We start from the raw sequence: 20,297 nt of genomic DNA on the forward strand, positions 1-20,297 counted from the left end.
ATTAAGTAGACTAGGCCTTTTTTAAAAACATAAGAACATAAGAATTAGGAACAGGAGTAGGCCATCTAGCCCCTCGAGCCTGCTCCGCCATTCAACAAGATCATGGCTGATTCTCTAGAATTTAGAAGAATGAGAGGTGATCTCATTGAAACATACAAAATTCTTACAGGGCTTGACAGGGTAGATGCAGGGAGGATGTTTCTTCTGGCTGGGGAGTGTGGAACCAGGGCTCACAGTCTCAGAATAATAGGTCAGCCATTTAGGACTGAGATGAGGAGAAATGTCTTCACACAGAGGGTGGTGAATCTTTGGAATTCTCTACCACAGAGGGCTGTGGAGGCTCAGTCTTTGAATATATTCAAGACAGAGATCGATAGATTTTTGAATATCAAGGGATATGAGGATACTGCAGGAAGGTGGAGTTGAGGGAGAAGATCAGCCATTGATCTTATTGATTAGCTCAAGGGGCCGAATGGCCTACTCCTGCTCCTAATTCTTAATGTTCATATCAAATAAAGTACTAAAAATTAATTTTTTCTCGGGGTGAGGGAGGGCATATCACTCGACTCCCTCGAAAATATATTATATAATGTACACCCCCCTTCTAAATTTGCCACTGTGCCCCTGATAACAGTGTACAGAAAATGTACAATCCCATTTAAATGGATAGCATGGAGCAGATTATAACAAACATAACCACTTTGGTTCCATATTTTTATTGTCAAGAGTAGCACTCATTGCTGAAAGTTTTCTGTGTTGTCACAGTACACAAAGCAAAGTGGTAGCATGCAGGACAACTCAACTAATAATATAATTTCGAAGAACTGTGCACTTTGTTAAATCAACTGTGATAGAATAATTGAAATTGGCAGACAGATAATTGAGGAACTAAAACTCACTGGGTTATGTTTTCAACTTGACGCCCAGGTGGAAGATTGTGTTATGGATTGTAGAAATTGTCCAATTTTCATTTCCATTGAAATGAATGGAAATCAGGCCATTTCTATTATGAGCAACTGCTCCCCAATACCAGTTTTACACCCGGGTCGAAAGTTGAAAATCTACGCCATAGTGAAGTCAAATTGTATTAAGTCATAACTACAAAGGATGAGATAGCTTGAGCAGTCTGAAATCATGAGTTGCATTATTTTCAAGTACATCAGTACAGGTTGAATCTCCCTTTATCCGTCACCCTCGGGACGTGGCCTGTCCTGAAAGAGGGACTTTACCGGATATGGGGAGGTCATGTGTTTAGGTGGACTGCGCCTTTAAGTGTTGCTGGGGTAAGTATGTGCGTGCGCCGATTGACTAACTAACAGTTGGTTCAACCAGTCAGCCAATCAGTGTGCAGGGAGCCCCAAAGAGCCGGCGGGCCCCGAAGAGTCGGCAGGCTGGCGGGCCCTGAGAAATCGGCGGGCCCAAAAGAGCCGACAGGCCCAGAATAGCCGACGGGCTCCGGTAGACTCGGCGGGCCCCAGAACAGTCGGCCCGGCCTCCCGAGGGAGCGCTGTGGGGAGGAACAACCGGCCCGAGGACTGTGGTTGCAGGAGTTCCAACAGGGCAATGAGGATGCAACAGTCAATTGAGGAGAAAGATTATATTGGTAAGATTTTGACAGTTGCGTTCTGCGCATGCACCACCCGGCAGCTGGGAATGGTCCCGGACGAGGGGTGGTGCCGGATAAGGGAGTCCTGGATAAGAGAGGTTCAACCTGTACTAACAATTCAGTTATCTGCTTGTGGCATCTAGTTGATACCATGAGCTCAGCCAAGTGTTTTGTAATTTGGAAAAACATGCCAGTGCAGTAGTGTGGCTCAATAACTTCTAATAATGGACTGATCAGGGTTTCCAAATCACCACAGATGTTTTTGCTACTTACTGTAATCCCCTTAGACCTCTGCGCTCCACCGATTCTGGCCTTTTGATCATCCCTGATTTTTAAATGCTCCACCATTGCCGGTCGTGCCTTCAGCTGCTTCGATCCTAAGCTCTGGAATTCCCTCCCTAAATCCCACCGTCTCTCCGCTTCTCTTTCCTCCTTTAAGACGCTCCTTAAAACCTACCTCTTCAATCGGGCTTTTGGTCATCTGCCCTAACATGTCCTTGTATGTCTTGGTGTCAAATTGTGTTTCTTTTTGATAACACTCCTGTGAGGCACCTTGGGACGTTTTATTATGTTGAAGGCGCTAAAGATAACTTGTTGTTTGGGGCAGCTCAACACAATAACCTCAGCACCCATGATCTAATTCCAGTTATACTAACTCAGTTGTAAAGTGCAATCATGAAAATGAAAGGCGAATTGATTTTGATACAGATTAAAGTGTTGATTTTGTATGGATTCTGATCACCTCTATGCCTGTGAAGGGCAACCGTCTTGATCAGATATAATCATTTTTTTAATGTTGATATCGCTTAGGATATCACGCAGGTAGTTAGTGGTATTTTCATGTAGATGCCGTTCTCTTGACAAAATCCAGGCATATTCCTGGAGTCTCAAACCAGCGTTCCAGCAGGAGTATACAAGTGAGTAATTTCTATAGTCGGTGGCAATAATCCAGTATGGGTTAAAGGAAAATTCTGCAAAAACACAGGACACAGAACATTAATCTGGGGTAAAGTAAATCATTTCCATTGGCTACCTAGATAATAGTATTAACCTCAGTACCTGATAAACCTTAAAAAAACAATACATCATGGAGAACAACGAGATGTAAAAAATATCTCCATTAGATTGTTACAACCTCACCTATCCGCAGGTTGCCCAGTTGGTCTTTCGTGTTTAGATATTTAGCATCTCTCAACCGCTCTGTTGCCAAATGACCAACAGAACCACTGAATAAATATGAAACAGCATAAAGAAATTATTCAAATTTATCATTTAAGGAGAGGTAAGGCTAGTAATAACACAAGCGCATAGGAATATGAGGTCAGGTGGACTGGATCTTTGGAATGTCCAGGTCAGATTGTCGCATTATACTGCTACAAAATGGGGCAATAGAGCTGTTCCAATATTGAAGCTGGATCTTGATTGAAAGACATCATAGAAATCAAATAATTATGACTGAAGGTTAAAGTAACACATCAGACCACATTAGCATTAACCAGTAGAAGATAACTTACTACCCAGAAGGACCCTGCATTCTTTTCATATAATGTGGGGTAAAGAGGAATGAACAATTGACATTACATCCGAGACCAGTAGCATCTATCTATATCTAAATCTGGCTGTCTTTCTCCTCACTGTTAGCTGTGGCTCAGAGGGTAGCACACTCACCTCTGGGTCAGAAGGTTGTGGGTTCAAGTCCCACTCCAGGGGCTTAAGCACAAAAGTCCAGGCTGACACTCCAGTGCAATCCTGAGGGAGTGCTGCACAGTTGGAGGTACTGTTTTTCAGATGAGACGTTAAACCAAGTCTGCTCTCTCAGGTGGACATAAAATGTCATGTATTCAACTGTCATTGTAATCCATGTATAAACTGACCTAAGTTGTACACCATGAGAACACTGACCACTCGGTGGTGAACTTGTGGGAGACACTCCTAACCTGGACTTTCAGGTATAAAAGGGGAAGCTCCATCCACCTTCATCACTTCAGTGCTGGCTAATAAAGGACTGGTCACAGGGTGACCTTCTCTCAAGTATGGGCCTTGTGTGCATTTGTACTGTACTGTATAGTAAGGACATATTATAAAAGATCCCTTGGCACTACTTTGAAGAAAAGCAAGGGAGTTATCCCCAGTTTTCTGGGCCAATATTTATCCCTCAATCAGTATAACAAAAACAGATTGTCTGGTCATTATCACATTGCTGTTTGTGCGGGCTTGCTATGTGCAAATTGGCTGCCGTGTTTCCCACATTACAACAGTGACTGCACTCAAAGTACTTCATTGGCTGTAAAGCACTTTGAGATGTCTGGTGAATGTGAAAGGTGCTATATAAATGCAAGTCTTTCTTTCTTTTGTAAACTGCACAGATTTGTCATACTCCAGACATTAAACTTTGTTCCAGGTGTAAAACAATCTTTAAAATAAAGAGAACGGAAGCCAAGCATGTCTAATCTATAAAGAAAGTCCATCAGCAACAGAAAATAGCTCCTAATTAACATCGATTCATACTGAAAGAAAGTTTACAGGTTTACAAAAAGAAAGCTTAAAATAAAATGTAGTTTGATCTCTAATTGAGGGTTTTACTAAGAGAAAACAACCTTGATTTGAAAAATATCTAGAGTGAAAACCTGAAAACATAACAGCTACACAATCTTCCAATGACATTCTGAAGCTTTAGAAGTGACCACCTTCAAGGTATTCACTTCCCTATTTGGCCTGGTCTTTACACACTGCCTCATCGAGGTGGTGTGTCTGATGAATTCTGTACCGTATCAATCCTCAATGGCTGTCGATACACCATGGCACTTCATCACTGAGCTGGATGCAGAAAATGTTGTATGCCAGTTATCAGCTCCCAGCAGAGTTTTATATATTAAACCTATTTTTTTGCATAAAAACCTATTCCAATGGCTATCTATTTGCATCCTGAGAAATTTTGGTGGAAACAAATCAGTCAACTATCAACTGATCTTGATTTCTTCTCAATGAATGATATTTCCCTTACTGAACGATTAACAAGTGTTACATAATCACCGCAAATTTAATGAGAAACATCACCAGTGAATTATCAGAAAGAAAGTGATCATTACTTAATATAGTGAACTCGATTACTACATTCCGGACAGGATCTGATGTCATTTGTTAAACTGTGTTACACTTATTATTCAGATAGTTGTAAATTAGTGCATACCTAGAATATCTTGCAAGCTCATTGCAGGGTGTCCAACTGGAATTAACAAAATGAACCAAAAATTAATATATTAACAGTAACCACATATGTTAAACAGAAACAAAACTAAAAGGAACAATATCAATATTACTTTAAAAGTAAAATCACCTAAATTCAGGGTATAGAATCATCGAATGGCACAGAAAGAGGCCATTTGGCCCGTCGAGCCTGTGCTGGCTCTCTGCAAGAGCACTTCAGCTTGTCCTGCTCCCTCGCCCTTTCCTCGTAGCCCTGCAATTCTTTTAGGTACTTATCCAATCCCCTGTTGAAAGCCACGATTGAATCTGCCTCCACCACCCTCTCAGGCCGTGCAGTCCAGATCCTAACCACTCGCTACGTAGAAAAGTTTTACCTGCTGCCAATCACCTTTGGTTCTTCTGCTAATCACCTTAAATCTGTGTCAGGGTAAGGTGAGGAGTGACACACACAATCCCCCAAATTATCAAGGGATAGATTTTTCCGAGCAATCCAGCAAACAACTTGCATAAGAAAGTAGCAAAAATTAAAGATCTGCATTTATTAGGCAGAATTCACTAAATTTATTGTAAGAATGGATTTCACAAAGATTAATTTCTTCCAAGAATAAAATTATTTAACAGCTTTGTGATTTGGAAATGATTTAGAAACCAACAATAACAGCCGATGCTGTTAGACTCCCTGTCACTCATTTAGTTGTGGATGAGCCAAAAGTTCCTCTCCAGTTGAATGTTGGCAACACTGACGCTGAAAATTTCAGTCCCCCACCATAAACTCCAATCTCTTGTCACAGAATGCATCATTTGCTCAGGTTGAATTGGGCTGTGCAGAAATGCACAGTCCTGTTTAGTCCAGAGCTCAGCTTCAAACCCGGGGATAGACTTGCAACTTGCCACCTGGACGTAAAACTGGCAAATCATCCTGCCCGTTATATAAACCGTCTCATGTTCCGATCCACGGCACTCCCCGAGAGTGGGTGCTGTCTGCTCCATTTTATGCGCCCTGTCTCCATTGGCAGGGGTCTGGGATGAAAGTTTAGTCGTGCGGGTATCTACTGGGCATTTTTAAATCAGAGGACCTCCTTTGATCCCATTTTAATTTGACAGGGTCAGCTCAGCACCACAGGTCATCAGTGGGTGGATCCCAACACTTACACCAGGATTAACAGCCCTCCGGTTCGTCGACCCGCTGTGATTGCGGGATAATAAAAACTGCTGGAGATTATGCACAGGGGAACAATTATAATCTTGCTTTTAGTGAATAATGCCTTGAAAAGCTGGTTTTAAAGATCCTATTTAAGCGAGGTATTAGTTTGGTTGATCTTTTCAGGATTGCCCCATGCCTGGATATCCTTGCTGTAGTATGGCAACCAGAATTGTACACAATACTCCATATGTATCCGTGCCCAGTGCCTTCTACAGACTCCTTATCACCTCTTGGGATTTGTGCTTTGTCTCTCTGTCTATATATTCACTTAGCTTCCCTAACTGCTGCCACACACTGCAAAGTAAGCTATCCACCAATACGCACAGATCTTCTCTATCCAGTAGCTGGTGGCTATGTAGCTTGTAGTTCCAGAAATTATTTCCCTTCCCTGGTCACATCACATTGCTTTAGTCCTATGTTAAATGTCATTCAATATCATCAGCTCACCTTCCCAACCTATCCAGATCCCTTTGTATTTATTCCCTCTTTTTGAAACCCCTTCTCATTTTATGTTATCTGCGTACTTTCTTTCTTTCCCTAACAGTCAGCATTTTGTCAGTCCTGCCATGGTTTGCTGATCTAAATCAGCATTTGTTACAGCTCAAGTCGTTTTCTGTTAAGCATGTTTCAGAATGGCCTGGATTTCTCTGGTGCTGGAGTTTCATGTATGTACAAATCTTTGGCGTTCTATGATTGTGAAAGGTCGTGCACAAGTATGGAGGTTGGCAAACATGCGGATCTTTGGTAACTTGCCCGACATTTGATGGATAATAAGATTAAAAATCTTGGCCTTTCTTTTGAATTTGTGGGCTCTGTCCTCGACTGCAAGACTACAAAGTTTATCATTTATGAATATTGTATTATTAGCCCGAGCTGCTGTTATAGTGGGGTAAATCATTTCTAATTACAATGCACTCCAAAATGCAACAAATGGGTGTCAAAAAATAAATATTGCGTTCTTCTACAGTTGAAGGGAGGCACAAAATAAAAATGGCTTTTTTTCGGAGGGGAAAAAGGGATTAAGCACTCAAGGTGATTGGGAGAGTGGGAAACATGTCTCTGGGGCAGGACAGAACATAAGAACATAAGAAATAGGAGCAGGGGTAGGCCATAGGGCCCCTCAAGTCTGCTCCACCATTCAACGCGATCATAGCTAATCTGATCATAGACTCAGGTCCACTTCCCTATCCGCTCTCCATAGTCCCTTATTCTCTTATCATTTAAGAAATGTCTATTTCTATCTTAAATTTATTCAATGTCCCAGCTTCCACAGCTCTCTGAGGCAATGAATTCCACAGACCCTCAGAGAAGAAATTTCTCCTCGTCTCAGTTTTAAATGGGTGGCCCCTTATTCTAAGATTATGCCCTCTGGTTCTAGTCTCTCCTATCAGTGGAAACATCCTCTCTGCATCCACCTTGTCAAGCCCCCTCATAATCTTATACGTTTCGATAAGATCAACTCTCATTCGTCTAAATTCCAATGAGTAGAGGCCCACCCTACTCAACCTTTCCTCATAAGTCAACCCCCTCATCTCCGGAATCAACCTAGTGAACCTTCTCTGAACTGCCTCCAAAGCAAGTATATCCTTTCGTAAATATGGAAACCAAAACTGCACGCAGGTGTGGCCTCACCAATACCCTGTACACCTGTAGCAAGACTTCCCTACTTTTATACTCCATCCCCTTTGCAATAAAGGCAAAGATTCCATTGGCCTTCCTGATCACTTGCTGTACCTGCATACTATTCTTTTGTGTTTCATGCACAAGTACCCCTCAGGTCCTGCTGTACTGGAGCACTTTGCAATCTTTCTCCATTTAAATAATAACTTGCTCTTTGATTTTTTTTCTGCCAAAGTGCATGACCTCACACTTTCCAACATTATACTCCATCTGTCAAATTTTTGCCCACTCACTTAGCCTGTCTATGTCCTTTTGCAGATTGTTTGTGTTCTCACACATTGCTTTTCCTCCCATCTTTGTATTGTCAGCAAACTTGGCTACATTACACTCGGTCCCTTCATTCAAGTCGTCAATATAGATTGTTAATAGTTGGGGTCCCAGCACTGATCCCTGTGGCACCCCACTGGTTGCTGATTGCCAACCCAAGAATGAACCATTTATCCCAACTCTGTTTTCTGTTAGTTAGCCAATCCTCTATCCATGCTAATATATTATCCTAAACCCCGTGAACTTTTATCTTGTGCAGTAACCTTTTATGTGGCACCTTGTCAAATGCCTTCTGGAAGTCCAAATATATCACATCCACTGGTTCCCCTTTATTCACCCTGTTCGTTACATCCTCAAAGAATTCCAGCAAATTTGTCAAACATGACTTCCCTTTCATAAATCCATGCTGACTCTGCCTGACCGAATTTTGTTTTTCCAAATGTCCTGCTACTGCTTCTTTAATAATGGACTCCAACATCTTCCCAACCACAGATGTTAGGATGCTGTAGTCGCTCCAATTAGGGCTATGAGAGACGGCCCTCTTCCAATGAGTGGAGAGTAGAGAATCTATGTTTTCTGTGATGAGAAGAGAGGTGGGTGCAAGCTTTCAGAGAAAAGAGAATGTGTGTTTTCTGTGTCAAGAAGATGTGCTGGCGCTGTAGGAAGGATGGAATGTGAGGGAAGTATAAGGATGAACGTGCTCTCTCTATGGGCAGGGGCAGGAGGACAGATGCTCCCTCTGCGAGGGAATGGGGAAACAGACCACCGGTTGGACAAATTCCCATGGAGTGGCGAAGGGGGAGGACATGTGCTCTCCACGGAGCGGGGAGAAGAGATGGCATGTGTCTCTGCACGGAAGAGAGAGAAGAATGATATGCTCCCTTAGTAGAGGGGGAGGGAGTAGAATGTACCCTTTACAGACCGAGGGAAAAGCATACTCACGAGTAGGAACTTGTCTTGAGCAGGAGCACAAAGCGGGCGGTATCGCATTGGCCATCTTTTACCCTACGTAAACTAGAGGCGATCTAAAACTCAACAGCCCGTGTCCTAACTCGCACCAAGTCCCGCTCACCCATCACTCCTGTGCTCACTGACCTACATCGACTCGAGGTTAAGCAATTCCTCGATTTCAAAATTCTCATCCTTGTTTTCAAATCCCTCCATGGCCTCGCCCCTCCCTATCTCTCTAATCTCCTCCAGCCCCACAACCCCGGAGATATCTGTGCTCCTCTAATTCTGGCTCGTGAGCATCCCTGATTATAATCACTCCACCATTGGTGTCCGTGCCTTCTGTTGCCAAAGCCCTAAGCGCTGGAATTCCCTCCCTAAACCTCACCCCCTCGCTTTCCTCCTTTAAGACATTCCTTAAAACCTACCTCTTTTGGTAACCTGCCCTAATTTCTCCTTGTGTGGTTCGGTGTCAATTTTTTTGTCTTGTAATACTCCTGTGAAGTGCCTTGGGATGTTTTACTATGTTAAGGGCGCTATATAAATACAAGTTGTTGTTGTTGCTATAGACCGCAATTGGTATACAGTCCCATTGAAGCCAAATCTATTTCCACCACTTCATATTTTATTTGGAGGTGGTGGATGGGTAGCAAAAGGTGATTCACATGTAAAGGAAAATCCTGGCAAGAATTTTAGACACTTATCTTTGTGTACTTACGTTTGAAGGCTCTAAATTGAAGTTTAGCTGTTTCATTCACACTTGCTGGAGCGATGTCTCCCTCATACGCTATCAAAGTACCATTAGGCCTGCACAAAACACAGAATTAAAAAGAAATAATAATCCTTACACAAAGTTAACATGAAGGTACAGCAAGCAATTAAGAAGGCAAATGGAATGTTGGCCTTTATTATAAGAGGATTTGAATACAAGAGTAAAGCCACCTTATTGCAATTATATAGGGAAATGGAATATGAGACCGCACCTGGAGTATTGTGTACAGTTTTGATCTCCTTACCTAAGGAAGGATATATTTGCTATAGAGGGAGTGCAGTGAAGGTTCACCAGACTGATTCCTGGGATGGGGTGATTGTCCTATGAGGAGAGATTGAGTAGACTAGGCCTATAGGGCCCAATTTTGGCCATGACTTGTTCCAATTTTTTTGGAGTAAGTTGGTTTTTCTGGCGTAAGTTTAAAAAACGGCATTTCCCCATCAACTTGCTCCAGAGTAACTCAGTTAGGTACGATTTTCTAAAAGTTCAAGTTTTTTTTTCAAAAGGGGGCGTTCCCAACCACATACACCAGTTTTGGCCATTTAAGCAATTCTGGCCAGCTAAAAGTTACTCCAAATCCACTTAGGTCAGCGTGTGTGGCCAGCTCTGAAAAACCTTGCAGGCAGTTAAGAAGTCGGCGCAGGTAAGTAAGGACCTGCATCCAAGCACCAAACATTGCAAATAAAAGTTGAAATAACGCAATAAAAATAAAGAACTCAGGTAAACAATTGAGTAACAAATAAATTATTGTAGTAAATCCTGCCTTGAACTCCGCAGGGAAGGCCTGTACGGGAGGCTATTCGGCCTGGGAAAGGGGCAGCCGGCAAAGACACATCAAGAGACTGAAGGGAAGGTAAAGTGGGGGCGGTGGGGAGCGGCTAGGCTGGGCTGGGCAGAAACGCAGCAAAGTATCGGGAGCCTGATTCTACTGCGCATGCGCGATGACGGCCAATCCCGATCCTACTGCGCATGTTCAGTGTCCCGGCTCTGTATCCAGCGCAGGATGCTGGCTCCACCCACAGACCCAGTCACCACGCCACACCAGCAGCTAGAACGCCCGGGACATAGAAACATAGAAACATAGAAAATAGGTGCAGGAGTAGGCCATTCGGCCCTTCTAGCCTGCACCGCCATTCAATGAGTTCATGGCTGAACATTCAACTTCAGTACCCCATTCCTGCTTTCTCGCCATACCCCTTGATCCCCCTAGCAGTAAGGACCTCATCTAACTCCTTTTTGAATATATTTAGTGAATTGGCCTCAACAACTTTCTGTGGTAGAGAATTCCACAGGTTCACCACTCTCTGGGTGAAGAAGTTCCTCCGCATCTCGGTCCTAAATGGCTTCCCGAAGATTTTTGCCGCACTTCCAAGCGTGGAAACCTGCCGCACCTCCAGCAAGTATGCCAGAAATCTCTAGTGGTCAAAATTGAGCCCATAATCTCTAGAGTTTAGAAGAATGAGAGGGGATCTCTGAAAATACAAAATTCTTACAGGGCTTGAGAGGGAGGATGTGTCCTCTGGCTGGGGAATCAAGAACCAGGGGTCACAGTCTCGGAATAAGGGGTCAGCCATTTGGGACTGAGATGAGGAGAAACTTCTTCACTCAGAGGGTGGGGAATCTTTGGAATCCGCTACCCCAGAGGGCTGTGGCGGCTCAGTCTTTTCAAGACAGAGGTCGATAGATTTTTGAATATCAAAGTAATCAAGGGGTATGGGGACTGTGGAGTTGAGGTAGAAGATCAGCCATGAGACTGCCAATATGTCTAAAAGGTACTGTGGACTGTACAAGGTGGTCAAGATGGTCTTCTGGGTGATCAACACACGTTTCCATCCTCGGTTCAGAGTACACTGGTGGTCCGTTGATATTATCTCATATTGAAATGGTGGAGCAGGCTCAAGGGGTCAAATGGCCTACACCTGCTCTTAATTCTAGTAGCTTTACTTCAGCATGTTGTGACCTCAGATAGATAATACAATTTGGGATCTTGGAGAGAGTACCTGAACAGTTCTGGCTCAGTAAGCAGAGGCAGGCGAGTGGAGAACTAACCCACCGCTCTATCATCCCCTGTAGCAATGCACTGAAGGTAAATGTTTTCTCCACCTTCCACAACACACAAATGTAGGGCGCTGACCGAATATGAAACAGAATTTACTCCAGTAATGCCTCTTACAGGGAGTTGAGTGGCGGGGATGAAGGAATCATCAAGATTTATTCTCATCAGTATTTCTGGGGAAATCATAATGCATTCAAAACATTGATCAATGGCAGTCTTCACGGACTTATTTAAGATGTTTCTCAAAAAGCAGAAAAGTTTGAAAACAATAGCCAGTTACTTTCTTAATCTTTTCAGTGATTTAGTCCGGTTGTTTCTTATAGAAGACATTCACCGCCTCATAGGGACTTTCCCTCTGCACTTGGAAAAACCAAGCACTTTGTAACTGAAAAATGTCTCTCAGAAATCTGGATCTATTTTCGATACTTAAAATACTCTAATTCCACTTTCTTTACTTAAAAATTGTGACTACTCCTATTCAACTCATACAATTGAAAAATATGTTGAACGCAATTGTTCTGCACAGAGATGTTGGTCCTGAAATTCCACAGGGATTTCTACCAGTCTCCCACTGTAACTCTGCCAGGAGAATAAAGGAACATGCTAGGCAATGATATAAACAGCAGAATTTCCCTGGGGGCCCTGCTGGCCCATTATCCATGGAGCCCGCTAAACATATGAAGTGAGTGGATCTGTTTTCATAGATTGCCAGTTGATGCAAAGCACCCATTTAATTCAAGATCATTGTCCACATCCAAAGGGCTGAATTTAACCCTGCACAGCCAGCGGAAACTAGGCAGTTAAAATCAGGAGCAAGACTTAATCGGCAACATCTCGCTCCTTTCCCGGAGTCTTCAATTATAACCAGCTGAAACCGGTGGGGTCCTTCTTTAAATATGCAAATCAGGCTGAGGTGATGTCATCGAGATCTGACTGCCATTGTAACTGGTGGCCTGATTGTGGGTTTCCAGGCAAATGAAGCTGGCAAAAAGAGCAAGGGCCAAAAGAGGCACATTTTTAAACTTGCCTTGCAGAGTCAGAAGGCGCTGGATTGCTCCTCTACAGGCACAAAGAAAGTTTAGGGCTGCCCTGCATGGCTTACCCCTGCATCCCCCACAGACCCCTCCCCCCCCACCCCCACCCCATCCCTACCCAATTGAAAGCCACTACCCGCAACTTATCTGATTGCCGGGGCTCTTTCCTTTGGTCCTGGCCGGTAGTCTCCTGCCACCCAACATTCTACTCCCGCCCATTGGCCAGATGCTGCTTCCTGCCAGTTTTGGCCGGGCAACTGACTGAGGACATGCAGATAAGGCCCAGAAATTAAAGTAGACCAGGCCTCATGCTGCTGAGGTCAGTTTGCTGCCCTCCTCGGTCCCTGTATGCCCGACTTCTACTCAAAACTAGAAAATATGGAGATTGAGGGAGATATAAGAGATTAAGGTCTAGAAATGACTACTTTAAAGCAAAAATTGTGTTAAAAGAAATTCATCCTTTTCCAATAATTTGTGCTTGCAAAAGACATGAATATTGGATCCTGGTCACAATGGGATATTATTTTTACATCACCATCTTTGCTATTGTGAGAGTTGATAAAAGTATGTTGCAGTGTCAGCCGTGGCTCAATGGGTAGCACACTCACTTCAAAGTCAGAAGGTTGTGGGTTCAAGTCCCACTCCAGGAACTTGAACACAAATCTAGGCTGACACTTCAGTGCAGTGCTGTGGGAGTGCTGCAATGTCAGAGGTGCTGTCTTTCGGATGAGACGTTAAACTGAGTATCTTGGCAAATATTTACTCCTCAATAAACATAAGAAATAGGAACAGGAGTAAGCCACATGGTCCCTCGAGCCTGCCATTCAATAAGATCATGGACTCAGCTCCACTTCCCTGCCTGCTCCACATAACCCCTTATCATTTAAGAAACTGTCTATTTCTGTCTTAAATTTATTCAATGTCCCAGCTTCCACAGCTCTCTGAGGCAGCAAATTCCACAGATCCACAACCCTCAGAGAAAAAATTTCTCTTTGTCTCAGTTTTAAATTGGTGGCCCCTTATTCTAAGATTATGCCCTCTAATTCTAGTCTCTCCTATCAGTGGAAACATCCTCTCTGCATCCACCTTGTCAAGCCCCCTCATAATCTTATACGTTTCGATAAGATCAACTCTCATTCTTCTGAATCCCAATGAGTAGAGGCCCAACCTACTCAACCTTTGCTCATAAGTCAACCCCCGCATCTCCAGAATCAACCTAGTGAACCTTCTCTGAACTGCCTCCAAAGCAAGTATATCCTTTCTTAAATATGGAAACCAAAACTGCACGCAGTATTCCAGGTGTGGCCTCATCAATACCCTGTATAGCTGCAGCAAGACTTCCCTGCTTTTATACTCCAACCCCTTTGCAATAAAGACCAAGATTCCATTGGCCTTCCTGATCACTTGTTGTACATGCATACTATCCTTTTGTATTTCATGCACAAGTACCCCCCAGGTCCTGCTGTACTGGAGCACTTTGCAATCTTTCTCCATTTAAATAATAATTTGCTCTTTGATTTTTTCTACCAAAGTGCATAACCTCACACTTTCCAACATTATATTCCATCTGCCAAATTTTTGTCCACTCACTTAGCCTGTCTATGTCCTTTTGCAGATTTTTTGTGTTCTCCTCACACATTGCTTTTCCTCCCATATTTGTATCATCAGCAAACTTGACCACGTTACACTCAGTCCCTTCTTTCAAGTCGTTAATATAGATTGTAAATAGTTGGGGTCCCAGCACTGATCCCTGCGGCACCCCACTAGTTACTGGTTGTCAACCAGAGAATGAACCATTTATCCCGACTCTCTGTTTTCTGTTAGTTAGCCAATCCTCTATCCATGCTAATATATTACCCCCAACCCTGTGAACTTTTATCTTGTGCTGTAACCTTTTTTGTGGCACCTTGTCAAATGCCTTCTGGAAGTCCAAATACACCACATCCACTGGTTCCCCTTTATCCACCCTGTTCGTTACATCCTCAAAGAATTTCAGCAAATTTGTCAAACATGACTTCCCCTTCATAAATCCATGCTGACTCTGCCTGACTGAATTTTGCTTTTCCAAATGTCCTGTTAAGGCTTCTTTCATAATGGACTCCAATATTTACCCAGCCACGGATGTTAGGCTAACTGGTCTATAGTTTCCTGCTTTTTGTCTGCCTCCTTTTTTAAATAAGGGCATTACATTTGCAGCTTTCCAATCTGCTGGGACCTCCCTAGAATCCAGGGAATTTTGGTAAATTACAACCAATGCATCCACTATCCCTGCCGCTACTTCTCTTAAGACCCTAAGATGCAAGCCATCAGGTCCAGGGGATTTATCTGCCTTTAATTCCATTATCTTACTGAGTACTACCTCCTTAGTGATTGTGATTGTGTTTAGTTCCTCCCCTGCTATAGCCCCTTGACTATCCACTGTTGGAATATTGTTAGTGTCCTGTACCGTAAAGACTGATACAAAATATTTGCTCAGAGTTTCTGCCATCTCCATGTTCCCCATTACTAATTCCCCGGTCTCGTCCTCTAAGGGACCAACATTTACTTTAGCCACTCTTTTCCTTTTTATGATAAAGGTTAGATTCAACTTTCTCACCCTCCATCTGAATTTGAAATTCAGATCATGCTATGATCACTCGTTCCAAGGGGATCCTTTACGATGAGATTGTTTTTTAATCCTGTCTCATTGCACAGGGCCAGATCTAAGATAGCCTGCCCCCTGGTTGGTTCAGTTACATACTGCTCAAGGAACCCATCCCTTATGCACTCTATGAACTCCTCCTCAAGGCTATTCTGACAAATTTGATTTGTCCAATCAATACGGAGGTTATTATTAACATGATCATTATCACATTGCTGTTTTGGGAGTTTGCTGTGCGCAAGTTGGCTGCCGCGTTTCCCACATTACAACAGTGACTACACTCCAAAAAGTACTTAATTGGCTGTAAAGCGCTTTGAGACGTCCGATGGTCATGAAAGGCGCTATGTAAATGCAAGTCTTTCTTTATTTATGGTCAGACTGCTTATGGGAGAGGCTGATGCCACAAAACCCTACAAGGTGTCTACTGTAGAACCAAATTTGTAACGACCAGGGTATGACACATTTTCTGTTAAACCAACTCTGCAGCAAGAAAAACTGATCCACGTGGAACAGAGAAGGCATCAAGGAAATAAAGATTCAGCAATGGTGCCCTCTAGGCAGCAAATCACAATCTTTGGTGATGAAGGGCAATAAAGAACAGAGCAGAAATGGAAGATGGCAGAGATAGTCAAGTTGATCTCACACACTCACACTTGGAAATAAGTCAGGAAGAAGGTGTCTGACCTTATGAAAACTGCAAGGAGCACACAATTAATCCATTTAGTAATTAATCCAATCAGTAAATAAAACAGCAGAAAACAATTCATTGCAACTTAGCAAATGAAGTGTTCCATGCATCATCATCATAGGCGGTCCCTCGTATCGAGGATGACTTGCTTCCACGCCAAAAAGGGATGAGTTCACAGGTGTTCCAATGAAGGACCTAATACTCCAGGTCCCGAACTACATGTTGAAGGGTGTAAGGTGCCTGTGCGGGGATTTTTTTAATGTGCGGTGGCCGTTGCACACCAGCCACCACACGGGTTTGACAGAGCTAGGTCTTTATCCAGTGGCAAGGATTGACCAAGACTAACTGGAGACCTGCTCTGCTGCACAGACCAAGCGCGCACGCATATCGCAGTGTGGGTTGGCTCGAGCTGCCCCTGGTTCCTCGTCTCTTCTGGGCCCCAGACTCACGCCTCTCTTGGGCCCTGGTCACTTCCCTCTACGGACTCTTGCCGCTCCTTCGCCCCTCCTGCTGTGCCTGCCCGCGCAGCAATCAGCTACCTGGCTTCGTAGCTGTCGCCCTCCTGCAGCAGCATGCACTGCTCCCTGCAGTGGTATACCGCCGCATGCTGCTCTCTCCAATGGCCCCGGCCTGCTGATGGTCTTGCAGGCCGGTTCCATGCAAAATGTAATTTAATGGCTACCACTGGGCATTGTCAGCTATATTGTGACACTTGAATCGGTCTGTCAATTCATTTCCTTTGAAATGCACAAGATTGTTTTCCTTGTTCCATTGGGTTACTATGTAATTATTCAATAATCATCTTGCATTAAACCATCCTTTCCATTAAAAAAATCCTTTGATAGAGATCCCCAGGAATGGTTTCTCACCCATCCCACCAATTGTAAGCTGTAACTTACAACTGAAAACCTCACCACACTCACATCTTCCAATAGCTTTACATAACAAATCGCAGAAATTTAACTCCCCCCTGCAAATCTTTCCTTTTCAAGTATATATGCTATTCACATTTGTTACTATTGAATCTTTCAGGCAGTGCATTCCAGATCATCATAACTCGCTGCGTAAAAACATTTCTCCTCATTTTCCTTCTGGATCTTTTGCCAATTATTTTAAATTTGTATCCACTAGTTAAAGACCCTCCTGCTAGTGGAAACAGTTCCTCCTTATTTCCCCTTTAAAAGCCTTCATAATTTTAAACACCTCTATTAAATATCTCCTTAACCTTCTCTGCTCTAAGGAGAACAATCCCAGCTTCTCGAGTCTCTCCACATAACTCAAGTCCCTCATCCCAGGTATCATTCCAGCAAATCTCTCGCACCCTCTCCAAGGCATTGACACTCTTCCTTAAGTGTGGTGCCCAGAATTGGACGCATTCCTTCAGCTGAGGCATAACTAGTGATTTTTTAAAGGTTTACTCTATACTCTATGGTGGTAAAAACAGAGAGACAGACTATTATCTGAATGGTGACAGATTAGGAATAGGGAAGGTGCAACGAGACCTGGGTGTCATGGTACATCAGTCATTGAAGGTTGGCATGCAGATACAGCAGGCGGTTAAGAAAGCAAATGGCATGTTGGCCTTCATAGCGAGGGATTTGAGTACAGGGGCAGGGAGGTGTTGCTACAGTTGTACAGGGCCTTGGTGAGGCCACACCTGGAGTATTGTGTACAGTTTTTGTCTCCTAACTTGAGGAAGGACATTCTTGCTATTGAGGGAGTGCAGCGAAGATTCACCAGACTGATTCCAGGGATGGTGGGACTGACCTATCAAGAAAGACTGGATCAACTGGGCTTGTATTCACTGGAGTTCAGAAGAATGAGAGGGGACCTCATAGAAACGTTTAAAATTCTGACGGGTTTAGACAGGTTAGATGCAGGAAGAATGTTCCCAATGTTGGGGAAGTCCAGAACCAGGGGTCACAGTCTGAGGATAAGGGGTAAGCCATTTAGGACCGAGATGAGGAGAAACTTCTTCACCCAGAGAGTGGTGAACCTGTGGAATTCTCTACCACAGAAAGTAGTTGAGGCCAATTCACTAAATATATTCAAAAGGGAGTTAGATGAAGTCCTTACTACTTGGGGGATCAAAGGGTATGGCGAGAAAGCAGGAATGGGGTACTGAAGTTTCATGTTCAGCCATGAACTCATTGAATGGCGGTGCAGGCTAGAAGGGCTGAATGGCTTGCTCCTGCACCTATTTTCTATGTTTCTATGTTTCTATGTTTCCTATTTATAAAGCCCACTATCCCATATATTTTTAACACCCTTATTCACTTGTTCTGTCCCCTTCAAAGATTTATGTAAGCGGAACCCAGGTCTCTGTTTCTACACCCGCTTTAAATACATCTTTTTAAATTCTGCTTAACAGCCATTACATTTCTTTCTATTATTGTCAATTTTTGTTCCTAGAGTTTACATTCTACTATTCAGGAGTCGCTTCCCAAGTCTCCTTCTTCATTTAGCTGATTAATTTCACTTCCAAAAATAGATATCCTCCAGTCTATTGCCCGAAGATCTATCTAATTAATTTAGTTTAGAATTTTGTTTCTCCCTGCGGTCACCATTTTCTGACCACTTCTACCTGCAGTACTTCACATGGCTATTTCTAAAAAAGGGGCACTTGAAAACATGTATTTTGGAGTGTGACCCCCCTTGCAGGGGGCATTTGTTTAAAGTGCACAACTAAAATAGTTGAGCCTATTTCTGCCCTGATCATAGAAACATAGAAAATAGGTGCAGGAGTAGGCCATTCAGCCCTTCGAGCCTGCACCACCATTCGATAAGATCATGGCTGATCATTCCCTCAGTGCCCCTTTCCTGCTTTCTCTCCATACCCTTTGACCCCTTTAAACATATCTAACTCCCTCTTGAATATATCCAATGAACTGGCATTAACAACTCTCTGCGGCAGGGAATTCCACAGGTTAACAACTTTCTGAGTGAAGAAGTTTCTCAACATCTCAGTCCTAAATGGCCTACCCCTTATCCTAAGACTGTGGCCCCTGGTTCTGGACATCCCCAACATCGGGAACAATCTACCCATACTGATTCCACATCATCCAAGTTAATGTCCTTCCTTACTATTGCATTAATTTCCTCTTTAACCAGCAATGCCACCCTGCTTCCTTTTCCTTTCTGTCTATCAAGTGCTTAACTGTGTCACTTGTTACCGCCAGACTCGAATATTCCAATGCTCTCCTGGCCAGCCTCCCATCTACCACCACAATAAACCGGAGTTCATCCAAAACTCTGCTGCCTGCATTCTAATCCATAATAAGTCCAACAATTTTAACATCCTCATCCTTATGTTCAAATCCCTCCATGGCCTCACCATTCCCTATTTCTGTAACCTCCTACAGCTCTACAACCCTCCAAAAATTCTGCATTTCTCCAACTCTGGATTTTTGCCCACCCATTGGAGGACAGGTCATCACCCTTCTAGGCCCCAAGTTCTGGAATTCCCTCCCTAAACCTCTCCATCAGTCGACCTCTCTCTCCTCCTATAAGACCCTCTTTAAAACTTACTTCATTAACCAAGTGTTCAGTCACCTGAGCTAATATCTCCTTCATTGACTTGGTTTCAATTTTGTCTTATTGCGCTCCCGTGAAGATACTTGGGATGTTTTACTACATTAAAGGTGCTACATCAATGTAAGCTGTTGTTGTTATTGCTAACCAGTGATATCTGTATCACGTAACTTACTGCTAGCAGTAAATTAAGAAGTGCTAGATGAGAATATTGGGTATTGATAGATCTGCAGTCACTGAACAGAATTTATGCCTCAACGCTGCACAGATTGTTTTTGCACTTGGGTAAAGAGGATCCAGATTAACTTCAAGGGCTTCTTTAGAGATCCTGATTTTAAAACAAATTTGATTGCAGGTTATTAAAACAATGAACTGGGTGTTTAAAATATTAATTCGCTTATCTGTGCTCTTAACTTTTATCCATTGCTCTGCCCTCCATCTATTTCTGGGATACTTACAACATCTTCTGAGTGACCATCTTCATCCAACCATCTACTTGCAGGGTGTATCTTTGTGCAACGCATTTTCCTTTCACAAAAGCTGTATGAAGTCGTTGAATCTCGTACCATGTTCCCACATACTGTGAAATAAAAAACAAAAAATAGTAGATTAATGAGCCTGAGTGCACAGATCACTCAGGGTTCAACAGTAACTTAGAAAGAA

General features: G+C 43.2%; 1 protein-coding gene across 1 annotated transcript in view; it reads right to left on the reverse strand.

The window, feature by feature from the left end:
* Positions 1-714: 714 nt before the first annotated feature.
* Positions 715-20,297, reverse strand: part of LOC139266060 (apolipoprotein D-like) — an 82,178-nt gene continuing 62,595 nt past the window's right edge. The window contains exons 3-6 of the mRNA XM_070883898.1: positions 20,093-20,214; positions 9,631-9,719; positions 4,797-4,832; positions 715-2,577 (exon numbers count right to left, since the gene is read on the reverse strand). Of these exons, the coding sequence (XP_070739999.1) occupies positions 2,351-2,577; positions 4,797-4,832; positions 9,631-9,719; positions 20,093-20,214 (474 nt within the window). The 3' untranslated portion in view covers positions 715-2,350. The remainder of the gene's footprint in view (positions 2,578-4,796; positions 4,833-9,630; positions 9,720-20,092; positions 20,215-20,297) is intronic.

This window comes from Pristiophorus japonicus, chromosome 6 (assembly GCF_044704955.1).
Source record: "Pristiophorus japonicus isolate sPriJap1 chromosome 6, sPriJap1.hap1, whole genome shotgun sequence".
Classification (NCBI taxonomy): domain Eukaryota; kingdom Metazoa; phylum Chordata; class Chondrichthyes; family Pristiophoridae; genus Pristiophorus; species Pristiophorus japonicus.